This window comes from Oryzias latipes, chromosome 16 (assembly GCF_002234675.1).
Source record: "Oryzias latipes chromosome 16, ASM223467v1".
In the NCBI taxonomy this organism is placed as follows: Eukaryota; Metazoa; Chordata; class Actinopteri; order Beloniformes; family Adrianichthyidae; genus Oryzias; species Oryzias latipes.
The window spans coordinates 20,034,343-20,048,374 of record NC_019874.2 but is presented as its reverse complement, the minus strand read 5'-3'; the positions used below and the strand labels follow the sequence as shown (position 1 = coordinate 20,048,374).

Here is a 14,032-nt window from a genome sequence, read left to right as displayed (position 1 = left end):
ATTGAGTTGGAAGTAATACATTACTAAGTAACATAATACTTTTTGCTGTAATGAATTACTGTAAGGCATTACAAATATATTTGAAAAAATATTTATAGAAGTTAAGTTTCTAGAGAATACTAGAGTGCAGATAAATTATTGAAGAAAAACATATTTATAGTTAAAAATATGTTAAATTATTATCTAAATATATTTGGCTGAAGTGTAAAAATTAGTTTTAAAATCTTGGTTTTTTATTAAAATGTAGAATAAACTGGTTCACTTATGTTATTTGCACAGTTCACAAGTTGTTTAGGGGAAGAGCAGAAACTTGATAGATGTCTGTAAGGAAGTTGTGTTTTCAGTCTGTCCATTAGTCACTCCTGTTCTGATTGGCCACTTATTTCTTTCTACAACAAAAAGTTCTACTTGACCACGGTGGGTGTCATCTGAAACCCTGCCTTCACACCGAAAGGGTTTTGTAACTCATTGTCAGTCAACCAGAGACTTGTCGTGTAAATCGAAAGTTAACAAAAAAGTACAAAGCCATGGAGTTGCAAGAGGCCCCTGCAAAGGCTGAGACAGAGGACAAAGAAAAAATTGCAGAGGAACCGAAGCAGGAGGTCAAAACTGAAGGTGAGAAACAACATCTTTTAAGACTTGAAGAAAAGGCTAATTTTACATGTTATTGGTTATTGTTTGAATTGAGTTTTTCAGTATAGATGGGAAAACCAAGGTTACATTTTTTGCCTGTTAATATAGGTTGACAAATAGGTGTTGCTTCTAAAATTTGTTTGTCTCTATTTTATTATTTAGAGGAAGCAAATCCAGAACATAACTCTAACCTGCTGATTCCAAGTGAAGACATCTACACTGAAACTTTTCATACGGCAAAGCCTCGTCAAGGTACACTTTTACATAAAGTGCATCATGTCTTGAGTTATTAATGTTTGTCTGATAATAACAGGTTTCATTGGGGTTCATATTATAAATGCATCCTCTGGTTAATGTGCAATTGAAACACCCTGACAGCTTGTACCAACACGTCTCCCAGTCTGAGTGTCTGACAGCTTCAGTGAAAAACCCGAAGGTTCTTCACTGTGAATAGTTTATTAATGGAAAATTGGTGGTTCTTGGAAATACGGTTCTTAGATTTCTGCAGTTTTAAGAAAACAGGAACTAACTTTGGGTGTAACAAGGAGTGCTTACAGTAATTAGGAGATTATTAAAGTTTATAATTTACAATGAAATTACAAATCAAAACTTTTTGGATAAGAAAATTAATAAACGGTGTCAGATTTAAGATTTGTTTTTTTTAGCAGCAATAAAGAATTCCATGTAAAGTGCAGCAAATGTTTATCAATTTTCTGCTGTTTAATGTACAGGTCTACAAGAATGATCTACAACATTTTTAATATTTTAATCACATGATAACAATATGAATACAGGTTTGATGTTTATTGCCATTTTTTCTAATAGGATTTTTTAAAAACTGTTTGTTAAATTGGATTTAAGTTAAATATTTTTACCTTAATACAGTACTTCCTCTAAAAAAGTAATTTGATTTATTCCACACACACAAAAAAAGATGCCAAAACAAGTTTTTTAAATGAGATTTTTTAAATAAAAATGCTTGAAAGAGTTACGTCTACCTCTAAGCCTGCAGCTAGTTTTTAAAATTTTTAAAAAAGCATTTGTGATCATTTGAAGTGAGCCTGTCACGTGGCTTTGGTTCAGTATGGATGAACTTCTTTGAAGAATTACTAGAGTTTAGGCATGCTGGAGGGAAATTTAGCATAATAAAGGACAAAAAAATCTTGGCCAGACATTCCCCTTTGTTGTTTTTTGGGTTAAGAAGAACATTTATTGTCCTATTATCAATGACAAGTGATCAAATATTGTGGCTGCAAACAACCCATAGACCATTATTGGACCACCACCATTATTTATTTAACTTTTGTAATGTCAGTCATATGAATATAGTTTTATAACAAATGTAAAACAGAAAATAAAGTATATTGACATTGATATTTTAAATTATATTTAGCTTGTCATGTGTCCATCTCAAAAACATCTACAAGATTTTTTTTTCTTTTTGTAATTCGATCACAGAATTCACATGCTAGTGGATAAGTCAAAATATTAGTAAACCAGTTTCTTAAATTTTATCTATAAAGGTTACTAAATTTACCATACCAGAGTTACAAAAATGTTTTTTGAAAGAAAAAGAAAAAGGTTTCTTAGAAAGTGTGTTGCTAGCAGTTTTATAGACTTACTTGAGTATTGTGGTTACCAAAATTCTTCTCTAAAACAGTATTGCTTTAACTCTAGTGCTTTAATTCCTTTTTGCTTTGAGGTTTTGTCTTTTCCTTAATGATAAAGGTTACATTTAGTGGTCTTTACTAAACCCTATTTGTCCATTTCACACATTAAAAAAAGGGAAGCACACATTTTTCTAATATTTTGACCACATACTAAAGTCATGTAGGGACACAGAAAAATCTACAGATTTTGGTCACTTTCTGCAAATTTCTTTTTGTTTTTTTATTGCTGTAAACAGCTATTACCATGCTTGATTTTCTTCCAGATTATACTTTCCTACATGTAAATAGTTGTTTTGAATCAATATGTTGACAATATGTATGTCCTGCATGTTGTGTCTCTGCAAATATTGATCTGATGAAAGCAAACATTGGAAAAGATGCAAGCTGTTGTTTTATTATAGCATGCATCTGTCTGCAACAAGTGTTCCATTTCAGTCTCCTTCACTCAAAAAGATTGGGACAGAATTGTTTAATAGTTTTTAATTTGCAGACTTAACCCGTGTCTTCCTCCTCAGAGCTGCCAGGAAGTGCACGCCTGTACTGTGCGATCATCTGCCTGTCAGTAATCTGCCTCATCCTTTTCTTGGCCGTTGTCATACTTGGTGTGAAACGTAAGTATTCTCAGCCATGGACCTCTCTAACACCAATAACACCTTTCTACACTGCCATCAGAATTGTATGTCAGAGTCAGTAGTGGGTATTTCCACCATTTGCCATCGTGACAGCAATGTCAGGTGCTTCCCACTAGACCAGGGGTCGGCAACCTTTTTTACTCAAAGAGCCATTTGTGACCGCCCCTAATGAAAAGAAAGCCAAGAACTGCAGAGCTGATAGCAGGAAGAGAAATGTGGGGCGGCTTTAATAAACACTCTGGTTGTTGAGAGTGGTCTTCTGCCGGGGACATGATGTGCAGCGGGGCAGAAAGAGACTTTCTGATGACAGAGAGTTTGCTCTCAGTGAATTTAAACACGCGTCTGCAGTGACGTATGTGTCAGAGGATGTCCGATTGGCCATTCTGCATGTCAATTAAGTCCCGTACTTTTCGGTGAGGATTTTGATGGGCTGGTGGATTTTTAAGAAGTACTTTCTTTTTTTTTTTAAAATCTTCTCTGTCCCGCGATCTACCCTCTTGTCCTTGAAGATCGACCGGTCGATCGCGATCGACGCAATGAGCACCCCTGCTCTGAAACATACATCAATGCACATGCGTGTTTAAAAACACTAAGCGCAAACTCTCTGTCATCAGAAAGTTGCTCTCTGCCCCGCGGCATGTCAAATTCCCGGCAGAAGACCACTCCGGACAACCAAAGTGTTTATTGTAGCCGCTCCGCGTGTCTCCTCCTGCTATCAGCTCTGCAGTTCTCGCCCGATAAATACGAGCTCATTAAGGAAGCTGTTTTTTTTTTAACTTGGCACGCGCTTCGTATGGAGCCAGCAGCGCCTTTGAAATGCCATGAAAAATGAACTAAGATAAAATTTAATTTTTATAAAATACTCATTATTTTCCAAAGTCACAGGGAGCCACAACAGAAGGATGAAAGAGCCACATGTGGCTCCGGAGCCATGGGTTGCCGACCCCTGCACTAGACTCATGATTTTGTTCTGAGGCAATGCGTTCTACTACTCCACAAGTGCTTCATGCAGTTCTGCCAAGGTGGAGTATGATCATCTAGTCTCTGCTTCAGCACGCTCCAAACATACTCTATGGGGTTCAGGTCAGGGGACATTGCTGGCCAGTCTATGTGAGACACCTCCACTTCCTTAAGTTGAGCTCTAACAAACCTGTCACCATGTGGTGAAGCATTACCATCCATGAACACAACGTTGAGGGTGTGCTGGTGGATCATGATGTCTCTGAGGTAAGAACTGGGCCATCTTCAATAACCAAATTGGATTTGCGATCATAGGTGATGCCTGCCCAGACCGTTGCACCTCCTCGACCAAAGTGAACTATGGAGACCATGTTGACCACGGCGTATCGCTCACCGCGCCTTCTCCAGCCACGCTGACGACCAAAATTTCTGTGCAGGGTGAGCCCACACTCATCAGTGAACAGGATGGTAGATCAGTGCTGCATCGTCCAGGTCACATGGTCTTGTCCCCACTGCAATCGTTGACGGCGGTGACTTGGTGTCAGTGAAATTACCAGCAGCAGTCGTCTGGTATTCAAGTCAAAGCTGTGGAATCGGTTGGGAATGGTTTGTCTGGAAACTTTAGTACTCCTCACAGCTGGTAAACAGGCCTTCGTAAAAAGCCACACTCACACAAACTCTGCCAGTAGTTCTGTGTCTTTATACAAGTCCGCTGATGACATGCAACCTGCAACATTTCATTGCCCACTACCAAACCAAATGTGTGATATAGCCAGGTAGGTAGGGCGGCTTGAAATGACTCACATTGATGCTACAAACATTGAAACGGTTTTACTTTTAGAATTTTTTGGTTTTGGTCCCAACAAGTAAGGGACAATGAGACCATGATGTTGAAAGTCAGTGTGTCTATAACTCGGATACAATTGCCTCCAGATCCCAAAAATCTGCAGAATGAAACAAACGACATCCACTGGATCAAAATATCAAAATGAAGGGTACACTGTTAAATTGAATTGCAGTATTCATTTGTTTTCAAAGTGTTGCGGTAAACTGAGGGACCTGTTTGGTCTTGCTGATCTGCTCCACTTGCACTTACCACACCAGGTGGAAGCAATTGAGATAACAAGCAAAGCAGCTGATTGTAGTCAGTAGGAGCATATAAAAGTGCTTAGAAACATTGGACCAGAAAGAGAAGCAGAAGCTTTGTATTGTTCTGTGAGAAAACATCTTGCCTGTGAAGATACAGCTGATAAGAATCAGCCATTTATTTTTGCTGTAGTAGTGAAGAATTATTTAATTGACTACATTAATCTGCTCTTTATATTTATACTTTGAAAATTGTATTAATTGTGGTAATTTTTATGGTAATCACCAGATTTTCACTTGTGTTTGAAGGTTTTTCACCTGGTTGTTCACATGACTTAAAAATGAATAGAAAAGAAAAGAAAATGTGAATGGAATCCTGCTTCATCTTTCTAAAACAAGGTAGAATCCCTTTCAAGTGCAGGGGATGCAAACAATTCTGGAGCACTTAACAAAGTTTTCTTCAAAGTTTTTGCAAAAAGGTAAAGATAAAGAAGATGAAGATATCAAATCCATCAAAATGAAGTATTTTAAAATGATATATCAACAATCAACAATCAACTCTTGGTTGGGAATCCCTTAGCCTTAATTCCTTGATGCACTGTGGCATTGATGCAATTAATTTGTGGCATTGTGTGGGTGTCATGGAAGCCTAGATTTTACTGTTACCACACATGAGAATCATACGTTCCACTTTCATGGGGTGGCCTTGTTATCACAAAGGGAACTGCAAGACACACCTGTGCTCTTCTTAAGATGCAGCCCCTGCAACCCTTTAGGTCCTCGGACAACCCAAAAACCCACAAGAAAATCTGCTTCCAGCTGCAGAGCTGCAGCATGAAGGCTTTTTGACTTTTCTTCTCTTTAAATTTCCAGTCCAAGCTAAGTCCACAGTCCACTCTGGGGAAGAGAAAGCCACAAAAAACAGAGAAGGTCCGTCTATGGAGAAGCTCTGCATGGAGCACTTCAGAAAAACGTGTAAGTGAGAAGTCTCAAAAATAATTAAAATTCTGTGCAAACTATTCTCACAACATTTATTATTTTTCAGTACCTGCAATTTTACAGTTCTGATTTCAAAGGCTGATATTTTCTAAAATACAACATGCTTTAAAAAAGTATTTGTGTAATTTATGTATTGTACAAAAACTCTAGACGTTGTGATCATATTTAGAATTTGATAAGTTTAGGCAAGGAAAGGTAAATGTGCCAAAATGTGAAAATCCATTTGTATTGATGTAAAAATAGGGCAAGTGAAAACGTTGTTAAACATATTTTCTTTTAAATCAATATAGTAAACATAATGATATACAGTTGTAAAACCTTTACTTGTTTCTAACTTTCTAACACAGCTGACTCTGGAGAAGAAGAGACTGAAAATAACAGTAAAGGTCTGTCTACAGTCAGGACGACGCTGTGCTCGGAGCACTTGAAAAGGATTTGTAAGTGAGAAACTTCAAAAAAGATGAATACTGTGAGCAAACTATTCTCACAATATTAATAATTTTCGCAGTTTCTGTAATTTTACAGTTCTAATTTGAAAGACTCTAAAATTTTCTAAAATCCAAGAAACCATATCTGTACCTTTTGTGGCCACATTTGAAAATCGATCTATATTCATGCAAACATAGAACAAGTGTAAAAGAGTTAATACATATTAATTATAATTTAGATAGATAGATAGATAGATAGATAGATAGATAGATAGATAGATAGATAGATAGATAGATAGATAGATAGATAGATACTGTCTACTTGAATGTTTCACAGTTTCATTGTGATTTTGCAGTTTTGCTTTTACTATGTGTTCTTTTCTGTGAAGGACTTTGAATTGCGCTACAATTGTGCTACACAAATGAACCTGCTTTGCCTTTTACTACATTGGTTCTCTTTTTACTTGCAGGTGCGGGGACTAAGAAGTGTCTCTATAAATGGTTCACATTTCACAACTCCTGTTTCATTCTGTCCACACTCAGACTGTCATGGGATCAAAGTCAATCAAATTGCACCTCAATCTGTGGATCTTTGGCTGTTATTAACAGCCAGGAAATTCAGGTAAATCTGATGTCTTGCAATACAATGGTACAATACGTAATATGTAGATAATGTTAGATTGACCCACAAACGTAAATATCTTAACTTTATCTCCTAGAATTTTCTGACAGAGAAAGGGAAGTTGATGTACTGGATTGGACTTAGACGATATCAATCTGCATGGAAATGGGTCGACAACACGATGCTTGAAAGGAGGTAAATAAAAATAGCAAAGAACTTGTGCACAGGCTGATCCAGTTATACGGTTTCACATGGTAATGTTTTATGAACCAGTTTTAGGTGACATGAAAGTTTTTCAATACACTTTTCACTGCACTTGTCCTGTTGCTTTTTACAGCTTTTTCATTCTCTTCATGTCATCTAAGCAACATTTCATCTGCTACTCTTCTGTCACTTGTTGTTTTTTGCCTTTAAAACATTCTTCTTTTTTAACTTCTATTCTCATTTACTCGTAAACCTTGGCCACACTGTACTGATTAGAAATGCTGCAGATTCTTCCCGTAGTTACTCAATTCATTCTTTTTAATTAATTCGGCATTGATTTAAATTGTCCTGATTAAGAAAAGAAGAGAAAAATGTCCCCCAAAATTATAGTTTAAAGGTCAAACAAGTTTATCATTTTGTTTTTGCAGTTACTGGACAAGCAGCCCAGGAAATGGAGACTGTGGTTTGCTCAGGAGTGGTGGTTCACCAGAGAGCAACTGGCTTAAAGCGGCCTGCAATAGCGTCGCTTACTTTATCTGTCAGCTGAAGTACTAATGTCACACGCATTTTATATTTAAAAATATTCTCATTTAGAAGATTCAGGAAAGAGGAACAAAAGAGCTTTTTATTTTTTTTATCAAGCACATTTACTCTTCATACTTCAGTCTTTTGTTATGTGAACTGTAAGCTTAATTTAAGACCCAGCACTCCTTCAAACTGTTTGATTCTGTTTAAAAAAAGTGAAGCAGGTAAAGTTGGTTTTAAGTTTTACTCTCAGCTGTAAAATAAGTTTAATCTACAATCTATCTCATATATTTGTACAATTTAATTTATTGCTACAAAAATAAGACACTTGACAAGATTTTCAGGCAAAAACTCTGCAAAGCATCAGAATCTGTTATTTTAATGGTCATTTTTCTGTGTCTAAATCTAATAAAGTTTTTTGTACTGGAGATTTTTTATATGTATATGTATTAAAGCAAAACAACAATCTCATGTGAAAATTAGACCTATCGATAGAAGATTATTGTCACACTTTAAAGCGTGAGGTGTATTAATGGTCAGAAAGTCTCATTCTTGCTGCCTCGCATCAGCAATAAACTGTTAGCCAAAAAGTAGGGGCCCTATGAGGTGTTGAGGAGGATGGGGCCGGTGTCTTACAAATTGGCTCACCCAGACAAGTGGAAGCATCCCAAGTGTACCACGTCAACCAAATTCAGTTCCCTGTTTTGATGCCTATCCTATGCTCCACATGGATAACCTGGCAGAGTGTGTTGGGACTACCAAATACATAAAAATGATGGACTTTTGCAAAGGGTATTGGCAGATTCCCCTGGATGAGACACCAAGGCAGTACACAACTTTCACCTTGTCAGGACTGTACAAGTTTACGGCAATGCTGTTTGAACTGCATGGAACCTCAGCAACGTTTTAATGATTTATGGATACTGTTTTCAGTGGTTTTAATTCCTTTAGTGCAGCCTATTTGAAAATGTTGGTCATAAAACTGCCAATGCCAAATGGTCTTACCAAGAATTCCTATTTTAAGTCAATAAAATCTAGTTGTTTTTTTAAACATATTGTTACTATTGAAAAGCCTTCTTGATAAGATTATTTGTCTTGCAAGACAGAAAGTAAAAATTTTTTTCTTGAAATGAGTGTCTTATAATTTTTTTAAGATTAAGTTTTTGTGATTAATAATGTGTAATTTATTCCAGACAGAAAGGAACTTGTAAAGCACTGGTATTTGAATACTAGAGGAGAGAGAAATGGCTTAAAAAACACATTTGATATTTTGTTAAAAGATTTTCTTAATGAATTCTACTGGAATGTCAACATTTGTTTGAGAATGTGATTTTTTTTATTTATTTACAATAAACGTGTTCCTCTGAAGCCAGCTCATTAACATTGTTTGAACAGTTCATATGTGGTTTAAGGGAAGGCATGAATCCAAAATAATGTCTGTAGGGAAGTTTTCTTTTCTTTATTCTGTCCATTAGTCACTTCAGATTGGAGACTTAAAGAACCTATATCATGTTATTCTTAAGCCTGTTATAGTAAACAACATCCATGTATGTGATAATATATTACCTTTTATACAAAAAAAACACATTTCTTATTAAATATTAGTTATTTTCCTGAGTTTTTTTCCAACCCGGAAGTAAGATGCTTGGATGTTAAGATGCTTTTGCTCCTTGTGGTGCCGCTCTCAATAGCTGGCCTTGGCAGCGTGTCTGCGTTGAAAATTGTTCCCTTGCTGTGCTTTCCTGGTGATGATTGCACAACTCTTCAGGATGTGCATAGAGGGAAATGAGTTCTCACGACAAGCATTTTTTGTTTGAAAACTTTTACACTCCGAGCAATTGAGTACCGAACAACAGACTTACAATATTTGCTATGGGGAAGCACTAATTCGAGTTTGCAGTTGCAGTTTTTCTCACAGTGAGGTGGATTTTACTAACAAGCAGTTCTGAAGATCCCACTTCTGATACCATTTGTCATGCGGTGCTTCCCTGGCGATTGCGCAGCCCTTCAGGTGTGTGTGTGTGTGTGTGTGTGTGTGTGTGTGTGTGTGTGTGTGTGTGTGTGTGTGTGTGTGTGTGTGTGTGTGTGTGTGTGTGTGTGTGTGTGTGTGTGTGTGGGGGGGTTCAATTAACTTGATCAAAAATTGGTTGTGTTGGGCCCAAAATGCACAAGATCACCCTTTGTGGCAGAAACTAGAACATTTAACAATTACACTTAATTATGACAAAACCCATGGCAGCAGAAAAATAAAATAAACAAAAAAGACAAAGCAGAACAGACGACCCAACAAGGACGTACTGACAACCAGACACTTCAATAGACTGAGGGAAATTACCCGAAATGAAGACAGCTGTGGATCATGATAGACCTGAAACTGGTGTGACTGACGAAGGATATCTCACAACGTGACCAAAACAACTTGAAAACCAAAAACAACCACAGAAACGTTTTCTCTGTCTTCAGCAGGTGAGTACTGTCACAGTAACTTGCTTCACAATATGTTCAACAAGCAGATAATCTAGAAGTGAGTGCCAGGTGTCGCTTCTTAAAATCTGTTTGTGTCAATTTTAACCTTTAGGGGAAGCAGATCCAGAGCATTACTGTAGCCTGTTGAGTCCATGTGAAGAAGTCTACACTGAAGCTTATCAAAATGCAAAGTCTTGTCACGGTACAATTTTTATTTTCATATTCAAATGTAATTATCATATACATAGTACATATTGACAGCAATATGAATCTGCGATTAAAGAGTATGTAGTCTATTGCCATGTTTTCAATTTTTCTTTTTTGTAGTTAAAAAGGTTTGCTTTATTTACTAATGCTGCTAAATCAAATTAAAGTTTTGAAGACATATTTTAACTTGATACTCTGTGCAAACTTGTTAGCCATAACAAAGACAGATTATTTAACCCTTTAACAAAGTGTAAATCACACAAACAAATCACAAAAACGCAAAGAAATTTGTGTTTCTGTGAAATTTTTTGGGAAACAAAAAAGTAATTTCCAGAAATCAAAATGAAATTTAACATTTTATTTTAATCACATCACATCTTAATGAATTCACATCACGTCTGAGCCTCGGGGTGTTCGTGTCCCTTTGGTTCTGGTCCTTGCCCTCTAGCGCTGGCTCAAAATTCCAAAAGTGGGGGATCTAGGTTGGCTCATGTCTGCTACGCTTGTGGCGGAGCCCCATTTATTTTGGGCTTCCGCCACTATGGCGGGTGTGAGTGGCACCTGCCTTGCTCTCTACTGGACGTCCCAAGGGCGAGCAGGTGGTTGCCTAGAACGTGGGGTGGGTCTTCCTTGTGCGGCCGTGGTTAGCGTTAGGACTCCTGTGTTGGCTCAGGACTCGCGGGTGGTGGTAGGCTCTCCAGCAGATGGCGCGGGAGGGCTATTCTTCTGGCTGGGCTGGAGCTTGCATTCTCTGTCCTCCTGTGCCTCCCTGCTCTCTAGTGTTGGGGGCCCATGTGGCGGTTCTGCCGGTCCTGTTCTAGGTGGCTGAAGTGGGGTGACTGGTTGGTGAAATTACTTGACCGGCTATACCATGTAGGTGTCTGGAGGCCCTGATTACCATTGCTGCTACACCTTTGGCAGGGTTCTTGGTGTGGGGGTGACCAGGCACTGCCCCTCTTTCTACTTTCCATCATCCACCACAATAGAACACAAACACTCAACTGAGCACAGGTGTCGGCTCAACTTTGCACAAATAGCTGTAGCTGTATTGTGTACAAAGTGTTACCTGTACATGTTGTCCAGAATCAGAGTTTTGCCTCCCCTGCTGGTCACCAATTCTGCTCCGACTCCGATTGCCTGCTGCCTGCCTCAACCCATGGCTGAACCTCGATGACCGAAGCCTGAAATGAACCTGCTTTGCCTTTTTACTACATTGGATTTCTTTTTATTTGCAGGTGCTGTGACTGAGCATTGTGACTTTGGTTCACATTTCACAACTACTGTTTCTTTCTGTGCACATTCAAGCTGTGATGGGATCAAAGTCGATCAGAATGCGCCTCAATCTGTGGATCTTTGGCTGTTATTACCAGCCAGGATGTTCAGGTAAATCTGATATTTGTTTTCTTCCTCTTATGTAACCTATTATTTTATGGAAGCAATTCTGTAGCATTAATAAAAAGCAAAGTCAAAACCAGAAATGCTTTTTCATTTTCAAAATGAAGCTGCATTTTTTGACTCAAAAATAAAATGAAAAAGCAATCCACCAAAATGCTTTTTCTTTTCCTTCCTCAACAAAGCTTATTCTGTCACTTAATTAAAATTAAAATTAAAATGGTATTTGACATTTCATTTTCAAGACGTTCCATGGTAAATGTGTAGCATAATTCATTTAGAAATGTTTAATTTGACGTTTAAAATAGATTAATAGAAATGCTTTTTAATTTTCAAAATGAAGCTGCATTTTTTGACTCAAAATTTAAAAGAAAAAGCAATATACCAAAGTGCTTTATCATTTTATACTTCAACACAGCTTTTTCTGTCACTTAATTAAAATGATAAATAAAATGGTATTTGACATTTCATTTTCAAAAAGGTCCCTGGTAAATGTGTAGCAAAATTCATTTAGAAATGTCTAATTTGACAATTAAAATGGATTAATAGAAATGCTTTTTAATTTTCACAATGAAGCTGCATGAAATGACTCAAAATTCAAATGAAAAAGCAATATTTCAAAATGCTTTTTCATTTTATACTTAAAACCGCTTATTCTGTGTCATAATTAAAACGAAAATGCAAAGAGGGGATTGCATTTGCATTTTAACATCCACCCTGGGAAACTTGTAGCAATATTCATTTCGAAAAAGCATTAGCAGAGGGGAGGCGGGGCGATGACGTCACTGCTTTCTCTGTGTGTCCGGCTGCTGACTGACGCACACACGCGCACCAGGAGCAGACTGTGTTAGCAGCAGAGACGAGGGTTTTGTGATGGTTGTGAACTTCTGATGAGTTTCCACAGCTTCTAAGGACTACATAGCTGCATGTCCGCCTTCTGCGGTCCTCCTCCTGACGCACCGCGGACGGGCTTTTGTTCTTCGGACCGCCAGCTGCCTTCGCACAGCGGAGCGCGAAGCTCCCGATGATCGCTGAAGGCGGAAATGCTGCTACGATCTGAGAAACCATCATATGAATTTGTGTTTTCAGTGGTGTCCAGAACAAAATAAAGACTGATGCAATTCCCACATATTTACACATTTATTTGCAGCTTCGCGCTGAATTTGCTGTTTGATGACAGCTGGAGCTCCATCAACAGATCAACAGATAGCAGATTTCTTTCTCCATGCTAAACGTTGCTGGTTGGACCAAAAATACTCATTCAGCGCGAAGCTGCAGGAGGCTATCTTCATAATGTGCTTTTATTACTGTCATGATTATTATTAAGGGCCTGCTTTGCTCAATCATATGTTTTTAAATCCGTGCGGTCAGACGACGCTGAAGAAGTTGGGTTGCGATTCACAGCTTCTGATTCGCGAGGGAGATAAAGGAACATTCTGCTGCATTTCTCGCATTAAGATCCAGGAATCCAGGTTTGATTTGCAAATGCAATCACTTCTTTGCATTTTCGTTTTAATTATGACACAGAATAAGCGGTTTTAAGTATAAAATGAAAAAGCATTTTGAAATATTGCTTTTTCATTTGAATTTTGAGTCATTTCATGCAGCTTCATTGTGAAAATTAAAAAGCATTTCTATTAATCCATTTTAATTGTCAAATTAGACATTTCTAAATGAATTTTGCTACACATTTACCAGGGACCTTTTTGAAAATGAAATGTCAAATACCATTTTATTTATCATTTTAATTAAGTGACAGAAAAAGCTGTGTTGAAGTATAAAATGATAAAGCACTTTGGTATATTGCTTTTTCTTTTAAATTTTGAGTCAAAAAATGCAGCTTCATTTTGAAAATTAAAAAGCATTTCTATTAATCTATTTTAAACGTCAAATTAAACATTTCTAAATGAATTATGCTACACATTTACCATGGAACGTCTTGAAAATGAAATGTCAAATACCATTTTAATTTTAATTTTAATTAAGTGACAGAATAAGCTTTGTTGAGGAAGGAAAAGAAAAAGCATTTTGGTGGATTGCTTTTTCATTTTATTTTTGAGTCAAAAAATGCAGCTTCATTTTGAAAATGAAAAAGCATTTCTGGTTTTGACTTTGCTTTTTATTAATGCTACAGAATTGCTTCCATATTATTTTGTCAATGTTAAAGTGACCCATAATTTAAATATCTTCTTAAATTTATTTTCTAGA

The 14,032-nt window shown here is 37.1% G+C and overlaps 1 protein-coding gene across 1 annotated transcript; it reads left to right on the top strand.

Annotated features, from left to right (window-relative positions):
• Nucleotides 1-226: 226 nt before the first annotated feature.
• Nucleotides 227-9,127, top strand: LOC105355978 (oxidized low-density lipoprotein receptor 1). The gene is made up of 9 exons (XM_020710623.2): nucleotides 227-615; nucleotides 796-885; nucleotides 2,819-2,914; nucleotides 4,211-4,333; nucleotides 5,855-5,956; nucleotides 6,328-6,417; nucleotides 6,879-7,030; nucleotides 7,128-7,225; nucleotides 7,663-9,127. The coding sequence occupies exons 1-9, from the start codon at nucleotides 528-530 to the stop codon at nucleotides 7,787-7,789; spliced, it is 966 nt and encodes a 321-aa protein (XP_020566282.1). The 5' UTR covers nucleotides 227-527; the 3' UTR covers nucleotides 7,790-9,127.
• Nucleotides 9,128-14,032: the final 4,905 nt, after the last annotated feature.

Excerpts from the sequence above, each read along its gene's own strand:
- LOC105355978 (XM_020710623.2), top strand. The coding sequence starts at position 528 with ATGGAGTTGCAAGAGGCCCCTGCAAAGGCTGAGACAGAGGACAAAGAA. Across the intron at positions 5,957-6,327 it reads GGAGCACTTCAGAAAAACGT|CTGACTCTGGAGAAGAAGAG; the intron begins GTAAGTGAGAAG and ends TTTCTAACACAG. Across the intron at positions 6,418-6,878 it reads GGAGCACTTGAAAAGGATTT|GTGCGGGGACTAAGAAGTGT; the intron begins GTAAGTGAGAAA and ends TTTTACTTGCAG.